The sequence below is a fragment of the Mustelus asterias genome, chromosome 15 (genome assembly GCF_964213995.1).
Source record: "Mustelus asterias chromosome 15, sMusAst1.hap1.1, whole genome shotgun sequence".
Taxonomy (NCBI): domain Eukaryota; kingdom Metazoa; phylum Chordata; class Chondrichthyes; order Carcharhiniformes; family Triakidae; genus Mustelus; species Mustelus asterias.
This window is the reverse complement of record NC_135815.1, coordinates 21530548-21551947: the sequence shown is the minus strand read 5'-3', so window position 1 is coordinate 21551947 and position 21400 is coordinate 21530548. Positions and strand designations below refer to the sequence as shown.

Below are 21400 nucleotides of genomic sequence, written 5' to 3'. Positions count from 1 at the left end.
GTGCAAATTCTCCTATTGTACTATGCATGACCTCTTTGCAAACTCATCACAAAACTCTCAGGTAACACCTTTTACTGAAAGCAGCAGGTGAAGTCTTCTTTAGCATCCATTTCACCTTTTGTCATAGTGCCAGCTTCAACTCCAATGACATGCTTGAGCTTGCCATTGTAACATTAGAGGTGTCAATCCTGCCCGTGGTGGGTTTGGTGGCAGGTGGAAACAGAGAATCTAGCGAGAGCCAAAAAGTCAGAAATCCGTCACCGTAAAATCACATTGCAATTCTCCCATTGCCAGGTCAGTCCTTCCTGCTGGCAGGTGGCGTCAACGCCACTTGCTTCATTTTCATCTCATGAATGCTCAATAAAAAAGCAGCCTGCCAGAATTCCGTCAAGCCTTCTGATCTTACCTCATGCTGGTATGAAATTACATTGGTCTGAAACCCCATTGATAAAGCATGCACAAGGCACCCCCTAGTTTGCCAGAGACTTCCAGGTGAGAGCAACAAAGTCTATCTGCCATAGGGCTGCATGGCTGCTATGCTCTGTATACCACTCATGCCTGGGCAGACCGAGATCTGACTTCATTTCCATGCCAAGCTCATGGACTGCTGGACCCATGAACCCTCCTGTGTCACCGAGTAAGATCAGTAATGCTCCCCCATGTTGCCACACAGCAGTGTCTACCTGGACAGCACTGTGCTGCAGGACACACATAGTCACTGCAACAAAGGCCTGCATTGAACTGTGAGTGGGGTACAAGATGAGGCCGGGATGGGGGGTGCGGGGGGGTTGCGTGTGGGCTGACCAAAACAAGGGGGGGCAATGTGGAAGGAGTGTTGTGCAAGGGGGAGTGGGGGGGGGGGGTGTGAAGGTCAAGGGCTCACAATGGTAGGCAGAGGGTCAGAGAGGTGGGTGAAGAGGCCGAACGATGGAAGGCAGAGGGAAGACCAAGAAGAGGGAAGCTGTAGCCCGACGGCACAGCCTGAAACACAGAAAAACAAGGGGGTCGAAGGGATTGTGCATATATTACTGGAAGGGGATGCATGCAGCATGCACAATATGGGAAGGTAGAGAGAATCTTTGCCTTGTCACAAAAGTGACATCTTCAGCATAATTTGATTTGATTTATTATTGTCACATGTATTATTAGTGTATAGTGAAAAGTATTGTTTCTTGCGTGCTGTACAGAAACAGCATACCGTGCACAGAGAAGGAAAGGAGAGTGCAGAATGTAGTGTAAATGAACCTCCACAAAATTAAGTGATCTCCCAATGCAGATGTTGAGTAATGAAGGAGCCAGCACAAATCCTGGAAATGGACTATCACTGAGGGTAAGTGCATTATTGAGCTGGAGTCTCAGAGTGAGGTACAGAGATTTCTACCAGGCTATGGGATTCTCCAATCTTTGATCTCAGCCCCTTTACATCAATGAACGTTTAATGATACAGCGAAGGACCAAGACTTGTTCATAATTTGCTGACAACATTACCATGAAGCTATCCCCTTTGAGCTTATACATTGGTGAATTGCAGGCATAGCAGACAAGTTAGCAGAATTAATAAAAGCAAATTACTGCGACTGCTGGAACCTGGAACCAAAAGGGAAAATGCTGGAAAATCTCAGCAGGTCTGGCAGCATCTGTAAGGGGATAAAAGAGCTGATGTTTCGAGTCCAGACGACCCTTTGTCAAAGCTAAAAGGCACAGAAAGTGGGAGAAATTTATACTGCAGGGTGAGGGAATGAAAGATGAGTCATAGCCACAGAAACCAGGGGAAAAGACTGCTAATGGCAGTCCACAGAGAGAATAAAGGGTGTGAATGGCCAAAAGGCAGAGAAACCAAAATGAAGATGTTGGGTTGGGGGGGGGGGGGGGGGGGGGGGGGGGGGGAGGGGGGGGTGGCGGGGAGCGGAATGGATGGGACAGAGGTAAGATTTAGAAAAGGAGAAGCAAAGGGGGAGAAAAGGTAATGGAAGGGGGATAAAGTAGGGGGAAGAGTTGGGGGTGGGGAAGAAAAATGAAGAAAGACAATAAAGAAATAAAAGGTAGAGGACAGTAAAAAATTAAATAAAATGAAAACAAAGAGGTCGAGGTGGGGTAGAGCTAATCATCTGAAGTTGTTGAATTCAATGTTGAGACTGGAAGGCTATAATGTGCGTAGCCAGAAGATGAGATGCTGTTCCTCCAGTTTGCGTTGAGCTTCACTGGAACCTTGCAGCAAGCCAAGGACAGACATGTGGGCATGGGAGCAGGATCGTGTGTTAAAATGGCAAGCAACAGGAAGGTCAGGGTCCTGATTGCGCACAGACCGAAGGTGCTCAGCAAAGCGATCACCCAGTCTATGCTTGGTCTCTCCGATGTAGAGAAGACCACATTGGGAGCAGCGAATGCAATACACCAAATTGAAAAAGGTGCAAGTAAAACGCTGCTTAACCTGGAATGAATGTTTTGGACCTTGGGTGGTAAGCATAGAAGAGGGAAAGGGGCAGGTGTTACACCTTCTGCGATTGCATGGGAAGGTGCCATGAGTGACGGAGGAGGTGTTGGGTATAGTGGAGGAATGGACTAGGTTATCCTGGAGGGAATGGTCTCTGCGGAATGCTGACTGAGGGAGTGAAGGGAAGATGTGTTTGATGGCAGCATCGTGCTGGAGTTGGCGAAAATGGCGAAGGATTATGCTTTGCATGCAGAGGCTGTTGGGGTGCAATGTGAGAACAAGGGAGACTCTATCCTTGTTCTAGGAGGGAGGCAAGGGGGTGAGGGTCGTGGCATGGGAGATGGACTGCACGCTGTTGAGGGCCCTGTCAACAATTGTAGATGGGAATCCACAGTTGAGGAAAAAGGAGCACATATTTGAAGCACCACTTTGGAAAGTGGCATCATCGGAACAAATGCGATGGAGGCAAAGGAGCTGAAAGGGATGGAGTCCTTACAGGATGTAGGGTGTGAAGAGCTGTAGTCCAGATAGCTGTGGGAGTCAGTGGGCTTGTAATGGATATTGGTAGATAGTCTATTGCTGGAAATGGAGACGGAAAGGTCAAGGAAGGGAAGAGAAGTGTCTGAGATGGACCAGGTGAAGGCGATGGAGGGGTGGAAACTGGAAGCGAAGTTGATGAATTTTTCGAGGTCTGGACGAGAGAATGAAGCGTCACCAAAATAGTCATCGATGTACTGGTAAAGGAGTTGTGGGAGGGGACCTGGGTAAACCTGGAACAAGGAATGTTCCACATACCTCATAAAAAGACAAGCATAGCTAGGACCCATGCAGGTGTCCATTGCTACTCCTTTGATTTGGAGAAAGTGGGATGAGTTAAAGGAGAAGTTGTTGGGGAATAGAACGAGTTCAGCCAGGCGGAGGAGAGTGGTGGTGGATGGGAATTGTTCAGGCCTCTTTTCAAGAAAGAAGCGAAGAGCTCTCAGGCTGTCCTGGTGTGGGATGGAGGTGTAGAGAGATTGCACATCCATGGTGAATACGAGGCAGTTAGGGCCTGCGAACTGGAAAAGGACTGTCCTGGAAAAAAAACACAAAAAGGACTGTCCTGGTAGGCCCATTGTGTCAGCATGCTCCTGCACCACTGAACTTATTTCCTCTAACCTGACTCCATCCTCGCTCCCCTGGTCCATTCCCTCCCAACCTACGTCTGGGATTCCTATGATGCCCTGCGCCATATTGACGGCTTCCAACATCTTCATTTTAGCTTCTCTGCCATTTGGCCATTCACACCCTTTATTCTCTCTATGGACAGCTATTAGCAGTCTTTTCCCCTGGTTTCTGTGGCTATGACTCATCTTTCATTCCCTCACCCTGTAGTATAAATATCTCCCACTTTCTATGCCTTCCAGCTTTGACAAAGGGTCATCTGGACTCGAAACGTCAGCTCTTTTCTCTCCTTACAGATGCTGCCAGACCTGCTGAGATTTTCCAGCATTTTCCCTTTTGGTTAGCAGAATTAATGTCCATGGATTTAGCGGGCAGTAGCAGACGGGATAATTAGAAGGTTAATTATGAAATTTGGATATGTTAACCCATATATAGTGTGGTGGACCTCAGTTGTGCCTTTGTCCTATATGGACCACCGTTGTGTGTGCTTGTCATACCTGGACACACCCCCTTCCAGTTTGGTTCCTCCCCTCGGCACCTAGTATAAAGGTGGCTGTCTCCTCCCCCTTGTTCAGTCCAGGTCGGTTACTTGTTGGGATCTGCTCCTGATTCTGTTGTGAATAAAAGCCTACACTTGTATTGGCACACAGGTAGTCTTTTGCCTTATTGATAGCGCATCAATTTTATTCACAACAGTTGACCAGCATGGAGCAGTTTCTAAAACCCGACAAGTTAGCATTAGACCCTCAAGAGGTTGGAGCCTCTGATAAATTTGACCATTGGCTGGACTGCTTCGAAGCATTCATCGACACCGCTGCGGCCATCGACACCGACGACGCTAAACTCCACGTGCTCCGCGCCCGGGTAAGCGAAGCTGTCTATGGAATCTTCCGGGACGCTGCTACATACGCGGACGCCATCGAACTCCTAAAAGGGCAGTTCCGAAAGAGCCCTAACGTGGTTTACGCCAGACATCTCCTAACTACCCGCAAGCAGCAGCCAGGAGAATCGTGCGCCCAATTTCTGCGCGCCCTGCGGGTCCTAGCTCGAGCTTGTGACTGTAAGGCTGTTACAGCAGCTCAGAACATGGAGGACCTGATCCGCGACGCCTACGTTGCGGGCATTGAGTCTACATACATCCGGCAGCGCCTGCTGGAACAAGATGACCTAGATCTCCGAAAAACAGCCACGATGGCTGAAATGTTAGAAGCGGCCTCTCACAATCTCGGGTCTTACCTTGTATCCCGTTCTACCGATGGCTCCACCGCGACGGCTGTTCTGGCGGGGCCCAAATGTTACTTTTACGGCCTACCCAAGCACCCTCGGCGTCGCGGCCCGGCGAAGGACGCAATTTGCTCCGGATGCCGTAAGCTAGGCCACTTCGCTAAAGTCTGCCGGGCAAAGCTGCTTCCGAAGCCTCGTGGCGCCACATGTGTTCCGCGGGCGCAGCCATCTTTGATGCAGGCGGCGGCTGCGCGCGAATCGCCATCTTTGATGCGGTCACCGGAAGCGCGGGAATCGCCATCTTTGATGCGGTCACCGGAAGCGCGGGAATCGCCATCTTTGAGACTGGCATCAAGACGCGCTGAGCAGGAAGCTTTATCCGTGATGTCATCAGACGGCGACAAAGACGGATTCTTCTTTGATTCGACGGTGGCATCGATTTGCCTGGGCCAGTCGCAGCCTCATCAACTCTCCAAGACAAGAAGGGGAACAGAGACTTCCCCGGGAATTATAGACCGGTGAGTCTCACTTCTGTTGTCGGCAAGATGTTGGAAAAAATTATAAGGGATAGGATTTATAGTTATTTGGAGAGTAATGAATTGATAGGTGATAGTCAGCATGGTTTTGTGGCAGGTAGGTCGTGCCTTACTAACCTTATTGAGTTTTTTGAGAAAGTGACCAAGGAGGTGGATGGGGGCAGGGCAGTGGACGTGGTATATATGGATTTTAGTAAGGCGTTTGATAAGGTTCACCATGGTAGGCTTCTGCAGAAAATGCAGATGTATGGGATTGGGGGTGATCTAGGAAATTGGATCAGGAATTGGCTAGCGGATAGGAAACAGAGGGTGGTGGTTGATAGTAAATATTCATCATGGAGTGCGGTTACAAGTGGTGTACCTCAGGGATCTGTTTTGGGGCCACTGCTGTTTGTAATATTTATTAATGATCTGGATGAGGGTATAGTTGGGTGGATTAGCAAATTTGCTGATGACACCAAAGTCGGTGGTGTGGTAGACAGTGAGGAAGGGTGTCGTAGTTTGCAGGAAGACTTAGACAGGTTGCAAAGTTGGGCCGAAAGGTGGCGGATGGAGTTTAATGCGGAGAAGTGTGAGGTAATTCACTTTGGTAGGAATAACAGATGTGTTGAGTATAGGGCTAACGGGAGGACTTTGAATAGTGTGGAGGAGCAGAGGGATCTAGGTATATGTGTGCATAGATCCCTGAAAGTTGGGAATCAAGTAGATAAGGTTGTTAAGAAGGCATATGGTGTCTTGGCGTTTATTGGTAGGGGGATTGAATTTAGGAGTCGTAGCGTTATGTTGCAACTGTACACAACTCTGGTGCGGCCGCACTTGGAGTACTGTGTGCAGTTCTGGTCCCCACATTACAGGAAGGATGTGGAGGCTTTGGAGAGGGTGCAGAGGAGGTTTACCAGGATGTTGCCTGGTATGGAGGGGAGATCCTATGAGGAGAGGCTGAGGGATTTGGGATTGTTTTCGCTGGAAAGGCGGCGGCGAAGAGGGGATCTTATTGAAACATATAAGATGATTAGAGGTTTAGATAGGGTGGATAGTGATAGCCTTTTTCCTCTGATGGAGAAATCCAGCACGAGGGGGCATGGCTTTAAATTGAGGGGGGGTAGTTATAGAACCGATGTCAGGGGTAGGTTCTTTACCCAGAGGGTGGTGAGGGATTGGAATGCCCTGCCAGCATCAGTAGTAAATGCGCCTAGTTTGGGGGCGTTTAAGAGATCCGTAGATAGGTTCATGGACGAAAAGAAATTGGTTTAGGTTGGAGGGTCACAGTTTTTTTTTTTAACTGGTCGGTGCAACATCGTGGGCCGAAGGGCCTGTTCTGCGCTGTAATGTTCTATGTTCTATGTTCTATGTTCTATAATGGAGATCAAGGTAAATGGTCATGCAGAAAACTGCCTGTTCGACTGTGGGAGCACAGAAAGTTTTATACACCCTCGCACAGTGCGTCAATATGCCCTTCCCGTGCGACCCTGGAGCCAGACCATCTCCATGGCCTCGAATTCCCACTCGGTGGAGGTCCTCGGGTGCTGCTTGGTGACGCTGACGATACAGGGCACAGTCTACGAGCGTTTTCGGCTCCTCGTGCTGCCGTGACTCTGCGCAGCTGTACTGCTGGGGTTAGATTTCCTCAGCCATCATAGGAGCGTCACCCTGCAGTATGATGGCCCTTATCCCCCGCTCTTCGTCTGCAAGGCGCCGTCACTGCAGCGCCCCTCACACACCACCTGCAGTCTCTCGACCCTCAAGATCCCCCCCCCCCCCTTATTTGATAACCTCACCCCAGATTGTAGGCCTATAGCCACCAAGAGTAGGCGCTATAGTGCGGATGACCGGGCCTTCAATCGGTCCGAGGTACAACGGTTGCTCCGGGAAGGGATTATCCAGGCCAGCACCAGCCCCTGGAGGGCGCAAGTGGTCGTAGTTAAATCGGGGGAGAAACACCGCATGGTGATTGACTACAGCCAGACCATAAACAGGTATACCCAACTAGATGCATATCCTCTTCCCCGTATCGCGGACATAGTCAACCGCATCGCGCACTATAGGGTTTTCTCGACGATCGATTTGAAATCGGCTTACCACCAGCTCCCTATCCGCTCGGAGGATCGCCCATATACTGCCTTTGAGGTGGATGGCCGCCTCTACCAGTTCCTCCGAGTCCCCTTTGGTGTCACCAATGGGGTCTCAGTCTTCCAGCGGGCCATGGATCAAATGGTAGACCAGCACGGGCTACGGGCCACTTTCCCGTATCTGGATAACGTCACCATCTGTGGCCATGACCTGCAGGATCATGATGCCAACCTACGAAAATTCCTTCGTACGGCCACTCTCCTGAACCTCACATATAATGAGGTGAAATGTGTTTTCCGGACACGCCGCCTCGCCATCCTTGGGTACGTGATAGAAAATGGTGTCCTTGGCCCCGACCCAGCCCGTATGCGTCCCCTTATGCAGCTTCCCCTTCCTATTATCCTCAAAGCACTGAGGAGATGCCTGGGCTTCTTCTCCTATTATGCCCAGTGGGTTCCCCGTTACGCGGATAAAGCCTGTCCGCTCCTAAAATCGACCTCTTTTCCCCTGGCGGAGGAGGCCCATCAGGCCTTCGACGACATCAAAGCAGACATCGCGAAGGCCACGATGCATGCTGTGGACGAATCCATCCCATTCCAAGTGGAAAGTGATGCATCTGACTTTGCCCTAGCCGCCACCCTTAACCAGAGGGGCCGTCCGGTGGCCTTCTTTTCCCGGACCTTACAAGGCCCTGAGATTCGACACTCCTCGGTCGAGAAGGAGTCCCAGGCCATCGTGGAAGCCGTCCGGCACTGGCGCCATTACCTCGCGGGCCAACGATTCACCTTAATTACGGACCAGCGGTCAGTTGCCTTCCTGTTTAACACCAGGCAAAAGGGCAAGATTAAGAATGACAAGATCTTGCGGTGGAGGATTGAGCTCTCCACCTACAGATATGACATTATGTACCAGCCCGGGAAGCTCAATGAGCCCCCAGATGCCCTGTCCTGTGGATCATGTGCCAGCGCCCAACTGGACCAGCTACAGTCCCTCCATAACGACCTCTGTCATCCGGGTGTCACCAGATTTTTCCATTTTGTCAGGTCCCATAACCTACCCTTCTCCCTCGAGGAAGTCCAGACGATTACCAGGCAATGCAGGATCTGCGCTGAGTGTAAACCGCAGTTCTACCGGCCAGGTAGGGCGCACCTTGTAAAGGCCACTCGCGCGTTTGAGCGCCTTAGCATTGATTTTAAAGGCCCCCTCCCCTCCTCTAACCGCAATGTTTATTTCCTGAATATCATTGATGAATACTCATGTTTCCCTTTTGCCTTCCCCTGCTCGGACATGACCACGGCTACAGTGATTCGGACCCTGAACAAGCTCTTCACCCTGTTCGGCTTCCCAGCCTATGTTCATAGCGATCGTGGGTCCTCTTTCATGAGTGACGAGCTGAGGCAGTACCTGCTCGCAAAAGGCATTGCCTCCAGCCGCACCACTAGCTATAACCCCAGGGGCAATGGTCAAGTAGAGCGGGAGAATGCAACCGTCTGGAAGGCCGTCCTATTAGCGTTATGGTCTAGGGGCCTTCCAGTCAGCCGTTGGCAAGACGTCCTTCCGGACGCATTACATTCCATTAGGTCACTCTTGTGCACAGCGACTAATACAACCCCTCACGAGCGGATGTTTTCGTTTCCCAGGAAGTCCTCCTCGGGTACTTCGCTCCCGGATTGGCTGATGTCCCCGGGGCCCGTCCTGCTTTGGAAGCATGTCCGGACCCATAAGGCCTTGGTCGAGGAGGTCCAATTGCTCCATGCTAATCCTCAATACGCTTACGTAGCGTACCCTGATGGGCGGGAGGACACGGTTTCTGTCCGTGACTTGGCACCCGCGGATGCCCCTGAGGTCACCACGTCCTTCCGCCCCACGGCCCCTGGTGTTGTCCACTCGGAGTTTGCTGCACCTCTTCCTCCCTCAGTCCCTGTCCCCAATGTAGTGTGCCCAGAGCCTGTTGCGGCCCCCCACCCCCTAGCTCCGGTTCCCACTGTTCCCCATACGCCACCAGGGCCACTGCTCGCTCCTCTCGCCCCTGTGTACAGCTCGCTTGAGTCGCCGGAGCTGTCGCCACACAGTACCTGACGACTGGACGGAACGACGGATCGGTCCACTTCACACCATCTGGCGCATTCCCTCGACGCTCACTGTACGGAGCCTGGACCGACATCGCTCCCTGCTCGGACAACTCTGCGACCTGCACTACGACGATCGCGACGGCGGATAAAGCCACCGGTTCATCTGGACTTGTAATATTGTTTCCGCTTCACCCCCATGTCGTTTTTTTAAAGGAAGGGGTAAATGTGGTGGACCTCAGTTGTGCCTTTGTCCTATATGGACCACCGTTGTGTGTTTGTCATACCTGGACACATCCCCTTCCAGTTTGGTTCCTCCCCTCGGCACCTAGTATAAAGGTGGCTGTCTCCTCCCCCTTGTTCAGTCCAGGTCGGTTACTTGTTGGGATCTGCTCCTGATTCTGTTGTGAATAAAAGCCTACACTTGTATTGGCACATCGGTAGTCTTTCGCCTTATTGATAGCGCATCATATAGCACCTACAAAGGCATAGGTTTAAGTTATGATGTGACTCAATTTTTCCCCCTTTCTGTTTGGACAAACCCTGAAATACAACAGTACACTTCAAAAATAAGATGAAGCACAGCCACTGTGTGAAGTTATTTTAACCACTAGAATAGCAACTTGTGGATCACCAAAGTGACACTGATATACTGACTGACCACAAAATTCGACAGGACACGGAAAAGGCACAAGGATTGTGATGCAGGACAATACTTCTGATGTTGTGTCCGAATAGGCGTCACAAAGCCGCGAGAGGCTAGCATGATTTAAAGTAACCCTGCATGGCACACCAGTCAGCAACTCTTAAAGGGGAGGTACACTGGGCTACAGCAGATGCTGGGAGTCATTCTACTGACGCCAACAGTTACTGGGAAGGAAAGAAGAATGGCACACTGTGACAGAGAGCAAGTTCCAGGATTCCTCCACCACTGCACAGGAGGCCTTGATGCAGAAGGTGGAGAGGAAGACAGCAGTCTTCTACCCAGCAGAGACCAGGAGAACCTGCAGATAAACTTTGCAAAGGCAGTGGGGCAAGGAGCTGTGGCAGTCAATGCAAGGGTTCTAGCGCGAGGACCTGGATGGAGTGCTGCATAATGTTCAGGGTCAGTGAATGGATCTTCAAATGCCGTTTCCCGTAAATTGCACCATTAGCCTCACACACTGCCCAATGCAGCACACCCTTATCGCTCAACACCAACAATCTCCAACAACCAGGACATGTGTATGTATGGAACCCTGCAATACAGTCACTATCTGTGCTCTGCACACAGGACGAGCAGACGATCCTGCCTATGCAAGGACCTTCATAAGGAGATGACATTCAGGAAAATGCAGAGCCTCTGGAGGAGACAAAACTTGTGCTATAATCATCCAGGGAAGCAATGAGTTCCAGCAAACACCCTACCTCCCAACCCCCATCCCCACCCCATGATTTTATCATCAAGTTAATTTTGGAGACATCCAATTAATACATTTTTAATTGAATCTTATCAGATTCTTAGATATTAATATACTTCAGATCTTAGAACATTGAATACAGGAGTTGGGACGTCCTGTTGAAGTTATATAACACATTGGTAAGGCCACACTTGGAATACTGTGTACAGTTCAGGTCACCCTATTATAGAAAGGATATTATTAAACTAGAAAGAGTGCAGAAAAGATTTACTAGGATGCTATCAGGACTTGATGGTTTGAGTTATAAGGAGAGGCTGGATAGACTGGAACTTTTTTCTCTGGAGCATAGGAGGCTGAGTGGTGATCTTATAGAGGTCTATAAAATAATGAGGGGCATAGATCAGCTAGAAAGTCAAGATCTTTTCCCAAAGGTGGGGGAGTCTAAAACTAGAGGGCACAGGTTTAAGGTGAGAGGGGAGAGATACAAAAGTGTCCAGAGGGGCAATTGTTTTACACAGAGGGTGGTGAATGTCTGGAACAAGCTGCCAGAGGCAGTAGTAGAGGCGAGTACAATTTTGTCTTTTAAAAAGCAGTTAGATAGTTACATGGATAAGATGGGTGTAGAGGATTTTAAAAAAAGGGTGGCATGGGCAAGTTGGGCCGAAGGGCCTGTTTCCATGCTGTAAACCTCTATGACTCTGTAACTCATACCATAAAAGACACAAAATAGCTTAATTTTATCAACAACTCCACATTTCCATCATAGTTTGCGTGTTAACAAATTTTCTGTCGGGTCAAATGTAAAATTTGGTGCAATCAAATTCAAATGGCATTTGCCATCTCACCTTTCCCAATCCACCATCAGGGGATAGTCCAACTGGGCACTCTTCTCAGATTTCTTTGACTTGCTTTCCACAGGTGCTTCAGTTATGTCGCATGGTAAAGTGAACTCAATGGAGTTCGTTAATACCAACGTGCTGTGTTGTCCAAAGTATCCGATGTAATGGCCATTTGGTGCGTACCAAATCCTGGAGAATAATAAAAGTCAATCACTGTTCCTTTCAATAGCTTCCTTTCGAAAAGTAGAACAGTTGCAATGGTTTGCCAAGAAAGTGGCCAGCAGAGATGAGCCTGGGTGAGGGTACTTCTATGCATGTGACAAAATTAAAAAGCTCATGTCACAATTCCTGATATATCAAGCTCTCAAACACAGCTGTGATTTCCAGGAAAAAGTACTGAAGGAGACAACAAATAATGGGAGAAGATGACAGGGGATCAAAGGAGATGAGAAAGTTGACAGGTAGGGAAAGACACCTGAGTTGAAGCAGCATTTAAGAATTAAGAATGTGTGAACCAGGGAATGTAGACATAATTTAGTCCCAATGTTCAATTCTGTCCCTAGTTTTATATAATTTTTTGGTTTTCTATTATCAAAGCAAATTTAAAATTTAAAGCAATAGATTTTTTTTGGAGTATTCATCATTCTGAGCACTGTAGACCAATGAAATCGGAAATGTAAAGCTAAGGTGCTGCCACAATGCCACTGTTGGCAGGAGAATATGATTCTGCAAAAAAATCCAACTGATACTCACAATACTTGCAATACTCTCCCTGTCTGGCCTGTGTGCAGCTCCAATTGCACACCAAAGGTGGCAGAGTGGTGGGCACGGCTGCCTCACAGGGACCCGGGTTAGATACCCGGCTTGGGTCACTGTCTGTGCGGAGTCTGCACGTTCTCCCCGTGTCTGCGTGGGTTTCCTCCGGCTGCTCCGGTTTACTCCCACAGTCCGAAAGACGTGCTGGTTGGGTGCATTGGGCATGCTAAATTCTCCCTCAGTGTACCAGAATAGGCGCCGGAGTGTGGCGACTAGGTGATTTTCACAGTAACTTTATTGCAGTGTTAATGTAAGTCTACATGTGACACTAATAAATAAACCCAAACCTAAAAGTGTCAACAAAGGGTTGACACTTAACTGTTCCTAAAGTGGTTTAGCATGTCAATCCATTGTATCAAACTGCCTGAAACCTTGCAGAAGTAGGTCCACCATCACTTTCCTCAGGCCATCTAGGGATGGCAAACAAATGCCAGCTTAGCCAGCAATGTTCATGACCCAAGAATAGTTAACAAATGAAGGCACTGAGAGCAGATTTCAAATAGGCGTTGAAATATGTAGATTTGAAAGAGGAGATAACACCTGAAGAATACCATGCAACACCCAACCAGCTGACCCTGAAAACTGAAATCATTAAAATATTCAACATATCATGCAAAAGGTACAAGTGCCGACTGTTTGCAAAAACATCAACAAGGCTGAATTAATATCAATCCTAAATTATACCTGATAGAACAATCTATGGACGCAGAAACAACGACAGATACATTCTCCACATGGAACAGATTCACTATTTGCAAATTGTGGGCTCTCCAACTAATTAGGCGATTGATAGATTCCTACAAAAATGGAGAAAATATGACATCTGTAAAAATTATACTAAAGGAAGGATGGAAATTATCAATGTCTGTTTCTTGTAAATGACTATACCATAAATTCCACAGAATATTCAGCATATTAACATGCCTCGTAGTTACTGGGCCCGATTTTACCATTTTCATTCTAAGTGCTGAATCTGGACGCAATTCAGATCTGACTTGGAAATTTCTCTCAGGCCCCCCCCATACGCACTCAGCCTGAAAAAGAAATCGTGGGACTGAACTGCGCTGTGGGCGGGGCTTATCACGTCTGAAATGCTGCTAATCTGATTGGAGCTTTGAACTGCGCATGCGCGGTGAGAAAAAATTGTGGAAAAAAATCGCGCCCCTGTCACATCGCTCCCGAGCCACAAAAAGCGGATAAAGCGGCCCAGGAGCGAAAAGCAGGAGCGATGGCCCCCACAGACATCGCCCCAGCCCCACAACATAACTATCCCCCTTATCCACTCACCCCCCCCCACTACCCAGACCGATCGCGACCCTCTGCCACCTCCCCTCCCCCCACGATCGCCCACAGAGTGGCAGCAGTCCCGCCCTGCCTCCTGCCCACCCCCCCCAACCAGAGATCCATCTGGCCTCCCTCCCCCCACCAGAGAATGATCGGGCCTCCCTGCCCCACCACCAGACAATGATCTGGCCTCCTTCCTCCCTCACCCCCCTCCCCCCCTCCTCCCGCCAGAGAATGATCTGGCCTCCCTCCCCCCCCCCACCAGACAATGATCTGGCCTCCCTCCTCCCTCCCCCCAACCAGAGATACATCTGACCTGCCTCCTCTTCCCTCCCCACCCTCACCAGAGAATGATCTGGTCCGCCTTCCTCGCCCCCCACCACCGATCTGAGTTAAAGAGCCGTTGGAAGCTCTGAACTTACCTCTTCAGAAGCTGGAGCGCCCGAAACAGACCTTTGTGGACCATGTCTGTTTTGCGCGAATCTGGACGTGTGAATGCAGTGGCAAAGGGGGAAATGCTGGTAAAGTTGGGAGGGCAGCCCATTAATTCAATTTAAATGCATGCAAATGTATTTAAATTGCCGTTGCGCCCTTTTCAAGCGCGATTCGGATCGCGGCTATTTTTGGGCCTTGGTAAAGTGGGCATCTGCTCGGATGTGGGCGAGGATCACGTTAATGGCCTCACTCCTGACTTTGCCAAGTTTTCGCGCAATGGTAAAAACTGTGCTTCTTTTACCACAAGACCAATTGGATCCTAGTCTTCCTAACCCACAGACCACAATCATTAAGGATAGGCAACAGCACCTCCTCCACCATTATCCTCAACACTGGTGCCCCACAAGGCTGTGTCCTCAGCCCCCTACTATACTCCTTATACATCTACGACTGCGTGGCCAAATTCCCCTCCAACTCTATTTTCAAGTTTGCTAATGACACCACCGTAGTGGGTCGAATCTCAAACAATGGTGAGATGGAGTACAGGGAAGTGTCAGAGAACCTGGTGAATTGGTGCGATGACAATAATCTCTCTCTTTCAATGTCAGTAAAATGAAGGAGATAGTTATTGACTTCAGGAAGCGTAGTGGAGGACATGCCCTTGTCTACATCAATGGGGACAAAGTGGAAATGGTTGAGAGCTTCAAGTTTCTAGATCACCAACAAACTGTCCTGGTCTTGCCACGCCAATGCTATAGTTAAGAAGGCCCACCAACACCTCTACTTTCTCAGGAGACTAAGGAAATTCAGCATGTCAGCTACGACTCTTACCAACTTTAATAGATGCACCATAGAAAGCATTCTTTCTGGTTGTATCACAGCTTGGTATGGCTCCTGCTCTGTCCAAGACCACAAGAAACTGCAAAGGGTCATGAACGAAGCTCAGTCCATCACGCAAACCAGCATCCCATTCATTGATTCTGTCTACGCTTCCCGCTGCCTTGGAAAAGCAGCCAGAATAATCAAGGATGCCACACATCACGGATGTACTCTCTTCCATCTTCTTCCATCGGTAAAGACATCTGAGGTCATGTACCAACCAACTTAAGAGCAGCTTCTTCCCTACTGCCATCAGACTTTTGAATGGACCTACCTTATATTAAGTTGATCTTTCTCCATACCCTAGCCCCTTAAAAGTCACTATTGTATCTGCTTCCGCTACCTCCCCCGACAGTGAGTTCCAGTCTCCCACTACTCTCTGTGTAAAAAACTTGCCTAGTACATCTCCTTTAAACCTTGCCCCTCGCACCTTAAACCTGTGCCCCCTAGTAACTGACTCTTCCACCAAGGGAAAAAGCTCCTGACTATCCACTCTGTCCATGTCCCTCATAATCTTGTAGACTTCTATCAGGTAAGTTTTAACTTCCTGAAAGGTAATCACCCCCGCCTCAAGCAATTGAGACGGGAAGAGTTCAAACTCTACACATTCTGACACATAATTTCTTTTCCCAATCAATAATTTCTCACCAAAGAATATTACTTTCTAAATTCTTTGCTTTAGTTAAACTATGAAACGTACCTTATTTGACAAGAATGGATCATCCAGAAATTCTGAAATATCCCAGATTATTATGTGTCCTCCTGTATGAGAACATATATTGTTTAATTTTATGAGGATAAGCTTTTGAACTTGGTGCCTGTTGTAAATGCAATGGTGTAGACTAGTTTCCTAAGAGCTGAAGCAATAATCCCTACTGTACAGAAGGCGGCTATTCAGCCCATCGAGTCTGTACTGACCACAATCCCACCCAGGCCTATTCCCGTAACCCCTCACATTTACCCTGTTAATCCCCCTGACACTAGGGTCAATTTAGCATGGCCAATCAACATAACCTGCACATCTTTGGACTGTGGGAGGAAACCGGAGTACCCAAAGGAAACCCACGCAGACACGGGGAGAAAGTGCAAGCTCCACACAGACAGAGACCAAGACCGGAATTGAACCTGGGTCCCTGGTGCTGTGAGGTAGCAGTGCTAACCACTGTGCCACCGTGCCATTCTGTACAGTGCCCAAGTAGCTATTTTTTCTTTGCTGTGTCAAACTTAACCAAATGTAATGTTTGAATGAGCTCTTTTTTAAAATAGAGGCGCTGTTCTATAATGAAAGAGGAGTCTTCAAATTGTTTCATTCCAGTGTGGTTTGTTGCCCCACCTCCGTACTTAGAAATGAGGACAGAAGCTCCGAGCAGTACACATCTAATACTTCACCCTGATGATGTAGGCCTGGGTAATTTTAATGCCTTGGCAAAGCAGCCAGCAGAATTAAGGATCCCATGCACCCCGGAGATTCTCTTCCACTTCTTCCATCGGAAAAGATACGAAAGTCTGAGGACATGTACCAACCAACTCAAGAACAGTTTCTTTCCTGCTGCCGTCAGACTTTTGAATGGACCTACCTCGCATTAAGTTGATCTTTCTCTACGCCCTAGCTATGACTGTAACACTACATTCTGCACTCTCTCGTTTCCTTCTCTATGAACGGTATGCTCTGTCTGTATAGTGCACAAGAACCAATACTTTTCACTGTATGCTAATACATTTAACAATAATAAATCAAATCAAATCAAATATTTTCAGGCAAATACCAATGCCACAGCTCAACCATAAAAGCTTGAGCATAATGGGGCATAGATTCTTCATCATTTCAAGATGAATGTTGTCAGAGCTCACAGCTTGAATACAGGAGTTTTCTTCTCATAGCTAGACAAAGAAGTCCTGACCTCCTGATTTGGTCAAACTGTACAAAAGGTTGGTGTCATAATTGATCCTGAGATGAGCTACTGATCATATATCCACGCCTTCAGTAAGAGTGTTTAATTCCACCTCTGTCGCATCGATCAACTCTTTACTACTTCAGCTCATCTGGAGCCGGATCCCTCACCCCTCAACCACTGCCTTTGTTACCTCTACACTCAACCATCCCAATGTAATTGTGTGCAACCTCTCACATTCTATCCTCCCTAAACTTGAGGTCATCCACAACTTTGCTACCCATGTCCTAACTCATGTAAAACCCTGTTCACCTATCACAATTGTGTTTGCCGACCTATATTAGTTGGGCTTGGGGGGGTGTGGGTTAGTCAGGTCGGGTCGCACAGGGTCAGACGGGAGGCAGTGATGTGGTTGGTTCAGGTGGGGTCAGTGGGTTCGGGGAGCTGTACAGTGGAAGCTAAACAGGTTGGGTCAGGAGGGTGTGTGAGAGTCGGGTGGTGGAAGCTAGTCAGGTTTGGTTGAGGGGAGTTGGAGGTTCAGGCAGGAAGCCGGGTGTTGGGAGCTCGTCTGGTTGGTCAGGGGAGGAGTTGGGGGGTCCGATGGAATCGGGGGTTAGAGGGTGAGTCGGGGGAATCAGTGTGAGTGATTGGGGAGTCAGTTCTGTGGCTAACTAGGTTTTAGATTAGGATTTAATCTGTGTAATATTTCCAAGGCAAGTTACCAGGTAATCAGAACTATCTGACTCTAACTTAGGGAGTTGGGATCATATGGGAGGGTCCTGGACGATTTGGGCAAAATTGATAACTCACGCTTTTTATGCAGTGAGGACTGCTACCTTTGTTATATCCAGGGAAACCACTAAAATGCAAGAATGAAGAGCAGGAGTAGGCCATGGGACTCTTTGAGGCTGCTCCACCATTCGATAAGACCATGGCTGATTGTGGCCTCAACATCACTTTCCACGCTTGAACCTCTTGTTGACTAAAACTCTGTCTAATTCAGCCTTGAATATAGTCAAAGGCCCGGCTTCCACTGTTTCCTTAGGAAGATCATTTGGATCTGCTTGAGGAATCCTTCAACAGCCCAATTGAGGAGTTAAACCATTTCTAAAAAAAAGTATCTTGCTTCTACTTGCATTGCTTTTAACAATCTTCTTCACCAATGATTCCTTGACTGGTCAATTTGCAGCTTTCATTGCCTTAACTGAGCTCAATACTGAGCTGCTTTCCTGAAAACTGTTTCCTTTAAGTGAATGAAAGTACTTTTGTTCGAGTCTGATTTATCCTTGCATAGGGCCAGTTTGCCAATTTGCCTCTATTTTAAAACATACTCTTCTTTCAACCAGACAAATAGAAGGCTGTCGTTTAGATATGCCACCTTGTCAAGGCAACTAATAATGGGCTATAATTGGTGACACCCACAACTTGCGAGTAAATTTGAAACGGAAAACTAAAGAACATTGTTAATGAATCTTGAACAGAGAAGATTTCCTACTCCCATACCAGGATTGTCATTTTCACTGTGGCATGGCCAAACAGAATGCAGCCCAGTGCTTCACACACCTGTAGCCTTGACCCTGATCAAAAGTCAATTGGATGGTGACAAGTGCATAATACTCATTGACCCTGAGGGAGGTGGGGAGAAATGCAGGGTATGCAAGCAATCCTGCTGAATTGAACTGCAGAAGCTCAGTAAAATGTCCATCTACCATTAAATAAGCCAATTAACAAGGCTTTCCCTGGGTGGGCAAAGTAACAGCTCAGAGCCAGGGCCTGATGGGACAATCCCTGGCAATTAGTAGAGATTGGGGCTTGGTGGGGATGGGGAGAAGAGAGTGATAAGCCAGAGGCAGCAGAAGAGCTTAGTGGCCAGGAGGGAAAGAGTATGGCCTAGGGCTATCATTGCAGGAAGCAGGAAGCTATGAAAGGAGGTGAAGATCTCCTTAAGGGACTGTAAGTGGGGCAAGCACTCAAACGTCTCCTGGTTCGCAGGGAGTCCTGTAAAAAGCAGTAGCCCACTCCAACAGGGAGCTTGCATCTCTATTTCATGGCTGGATTTCCCAAGCCCTGGGAAACTCAGCCAGCAGCTGTTAAGTCTGAATCCAGCTCCCAGCAGAACAGGGTGAATCTGAAATATGACAACAAATTTTTTTGCTTCTCTGCAATGGGAGATGGACCCACCACCATTAAAATAGCAGCAACCATATACAGAGTGGGTTGAAGACTGCTTTCCAATTTTTTATTTTTCGCCCCTTCCATGCTCCCAATCCTCTGCTGTCCAACAAGCAGGATGAGACATTGGGTGGGATTTTCCGGCCACGCTCGCCCCAAGATCCGAAAATTCCGCCTGAGGTCAACGGACCTTTGCATGGTCCTATCCCGCCTGCTATGACTCCCGTGGCGAGTGGGACGGGAAAATTCCACCCTGGGGTTAATTTTGATTTTCTGTCACTTCACATCATCCTGAAGCAAGCTGATGACCTGGAAAAGATGCATTTGCTTAAAACAAATATAGCTGATCACCTCCTCCATAAAGTAAAAGACTACTTACTCTGATTTCCAGCTATAAGTAGAGTCCAACTATCATCTACGCAGACTGCCGTGATAGGATTTGAAAACTGTATCGTAGGCAAGATTTTTGCCAATTGTTTACCCTGTAAAAGAAAGAGAAATGGAAGAATTTTGTATCACACAACATGACGGGAAACAAGTTCCTCAGGAATTATGTTAGTCTGTTCATGGATGTACAGAAGTGAAGCAAACCCCTTCCCTCCACCATGTGGATGACCAAGGGCAATGGGTGCCTGGGAACACCAGGTTCTCCTTCATGTCACTCCCAGTCCTGACTTGGACAGATCACCATTACCTTGTTGTTGCTGGGTCCAAATCCTGGAGTTCTCGACTCAACAGTTAAAGTTTAAAGTTTATTTATTAGTGTCACAAGTAGGCTTACATCAACACTGCAATGAAGTTACTGTGAAAATCCCCTGGTCGCCACACTCCGGCGCTTGTTTTGGAGAATTTAGTATGGCCAATGCATCTAACCCGTATCCCTTTCAGGAAACTGGAGCACCCGGAGGAACCCCATGCAGACATGGCAGACTCCACACAGACAGTGACCCAAACTGGGAATCGAACCCAGGTCCCTGGCGCTGTGAGGCAGCAGTGCTAACCACTGGGCCACTGTACGGCGGGACAGCTTTCACCACCCGGGTTACAGCAGCTTAAAGGAGCCGCACCACCTTCTCAAGGGCGAGCGTCGCCCACAATCTGATAATTACTTTCTTTTGATAGATCTTAAGCCCCTGACCTCTTTTTTGTAGGGGCCTTGGGAGTTTGGCATGGTGGCACAGTGGTTAGCACTGCTGCCTCACAGCTCAAGGGACCCTGGTTCAATTCCTGGCTTGGGTCACTGTCTGTGCAGAGTCTGCACATTCTCCCTGTGTCTGCGTGGGTTTCCTCCGGGTGCTCCGGTTTCCTTCCACAGTCCAAAAGACGTGCTGGCTTAGGTGCATTGGCCATGCTAAATTCTCCCTCAGTGTACCCGAACAGGTGCCGGAGTGTGACGACGAGGGGATTTTCATTGTAACTTCATTGCAATGTTCATGTAAGCCTACTTGTGAAACTTCAAACTGGTGGTGAGTGGGTAGGGGGTGGGAGAGAGATAATAGTCATCTCCTCCCTCGCAAAATTAGGACAACTGAGCAGATTTTCTAACAGCCTGGTCAGTGGGATGTCAAATTAATGTCGATCGGTAAGGAGGTCAGATTCCAGGACTGCCACCTATCCAAAGTTGGGCATATTCCCTCCACTGCACGCCAACCCCCCACCAAGTTGCAGGTTCCAATGTGGCATCTGGACATGATGAATGCACAGGTTCATTTTTGGGTGCTGAATAGTGCACTGGATAGAATGGCGCAATGGGCAGAAGCAGAACGGGAATAGCACATAAATTCTATGGCTACCAAAGCAGATCAGAGTCTGGCAATTCTGTGGTGAGTGGATTCACCTCCTGACACTGCAAAGCCTGTCCACCATGTAAGAGGCACAAGTCAGACATGTGATGGAATACCTTCCACTGGCCTGGATGAGTGCAGCTCCAGCATCATCCAGGACAATTAGTCCACTTGACTGACACCTCATCCACTATCTTAAGCATTAACTCTCTCCACGGCCTGCACATAATGGCAGCAATGTCCGCCATCTCTGCGGTGCAGTGCAATGTTTGCCAATGCTTTTTCAACAGCATCTTCCTCAGCTCTGACCTCTATTAATCAGAAGGACAAGGGCAGCAGGGAGAGAAATAAAAACAGCCTTGCAAGACTGTAGATGGTGCTGTTGCAAAACAAAACATCAAG

General features: G+C 48.3%; 1 protein-coding gene across 1 annotated transcript in view; it reads right to left on the bottom strand.

Annotated features, from left to right (window-relative positions):
- Window positions 1-21400, bottom strand: part of LOC144504902 (WD repeat-containing protein 64-like) — a 139768-nt gene that overhangs the window by 21969 nt on the left and 96399 nt on the right. Inside the window, exons 16-19 of the mRNA XM_078230650.1 lie at window positions 19594-19696; window positions 15851-15912; window positions 13237-13349; window positions 11743-11925 (exon numbers count right to left, since the gene is read on the bottom strand). Of these exons, the coding sequence (XP_078086776.1) occupies window positions 11743-11925; window positions 13237-13349; window positions 15851-15912; window positions 19594-19696 (461 nt within the window). The remainder of the gene's footprint in view (window positions 1-11742; window positions 11926-13236; window positions 13350-15850; window positions 15913-19593; window positions 19697-21400) is intronic.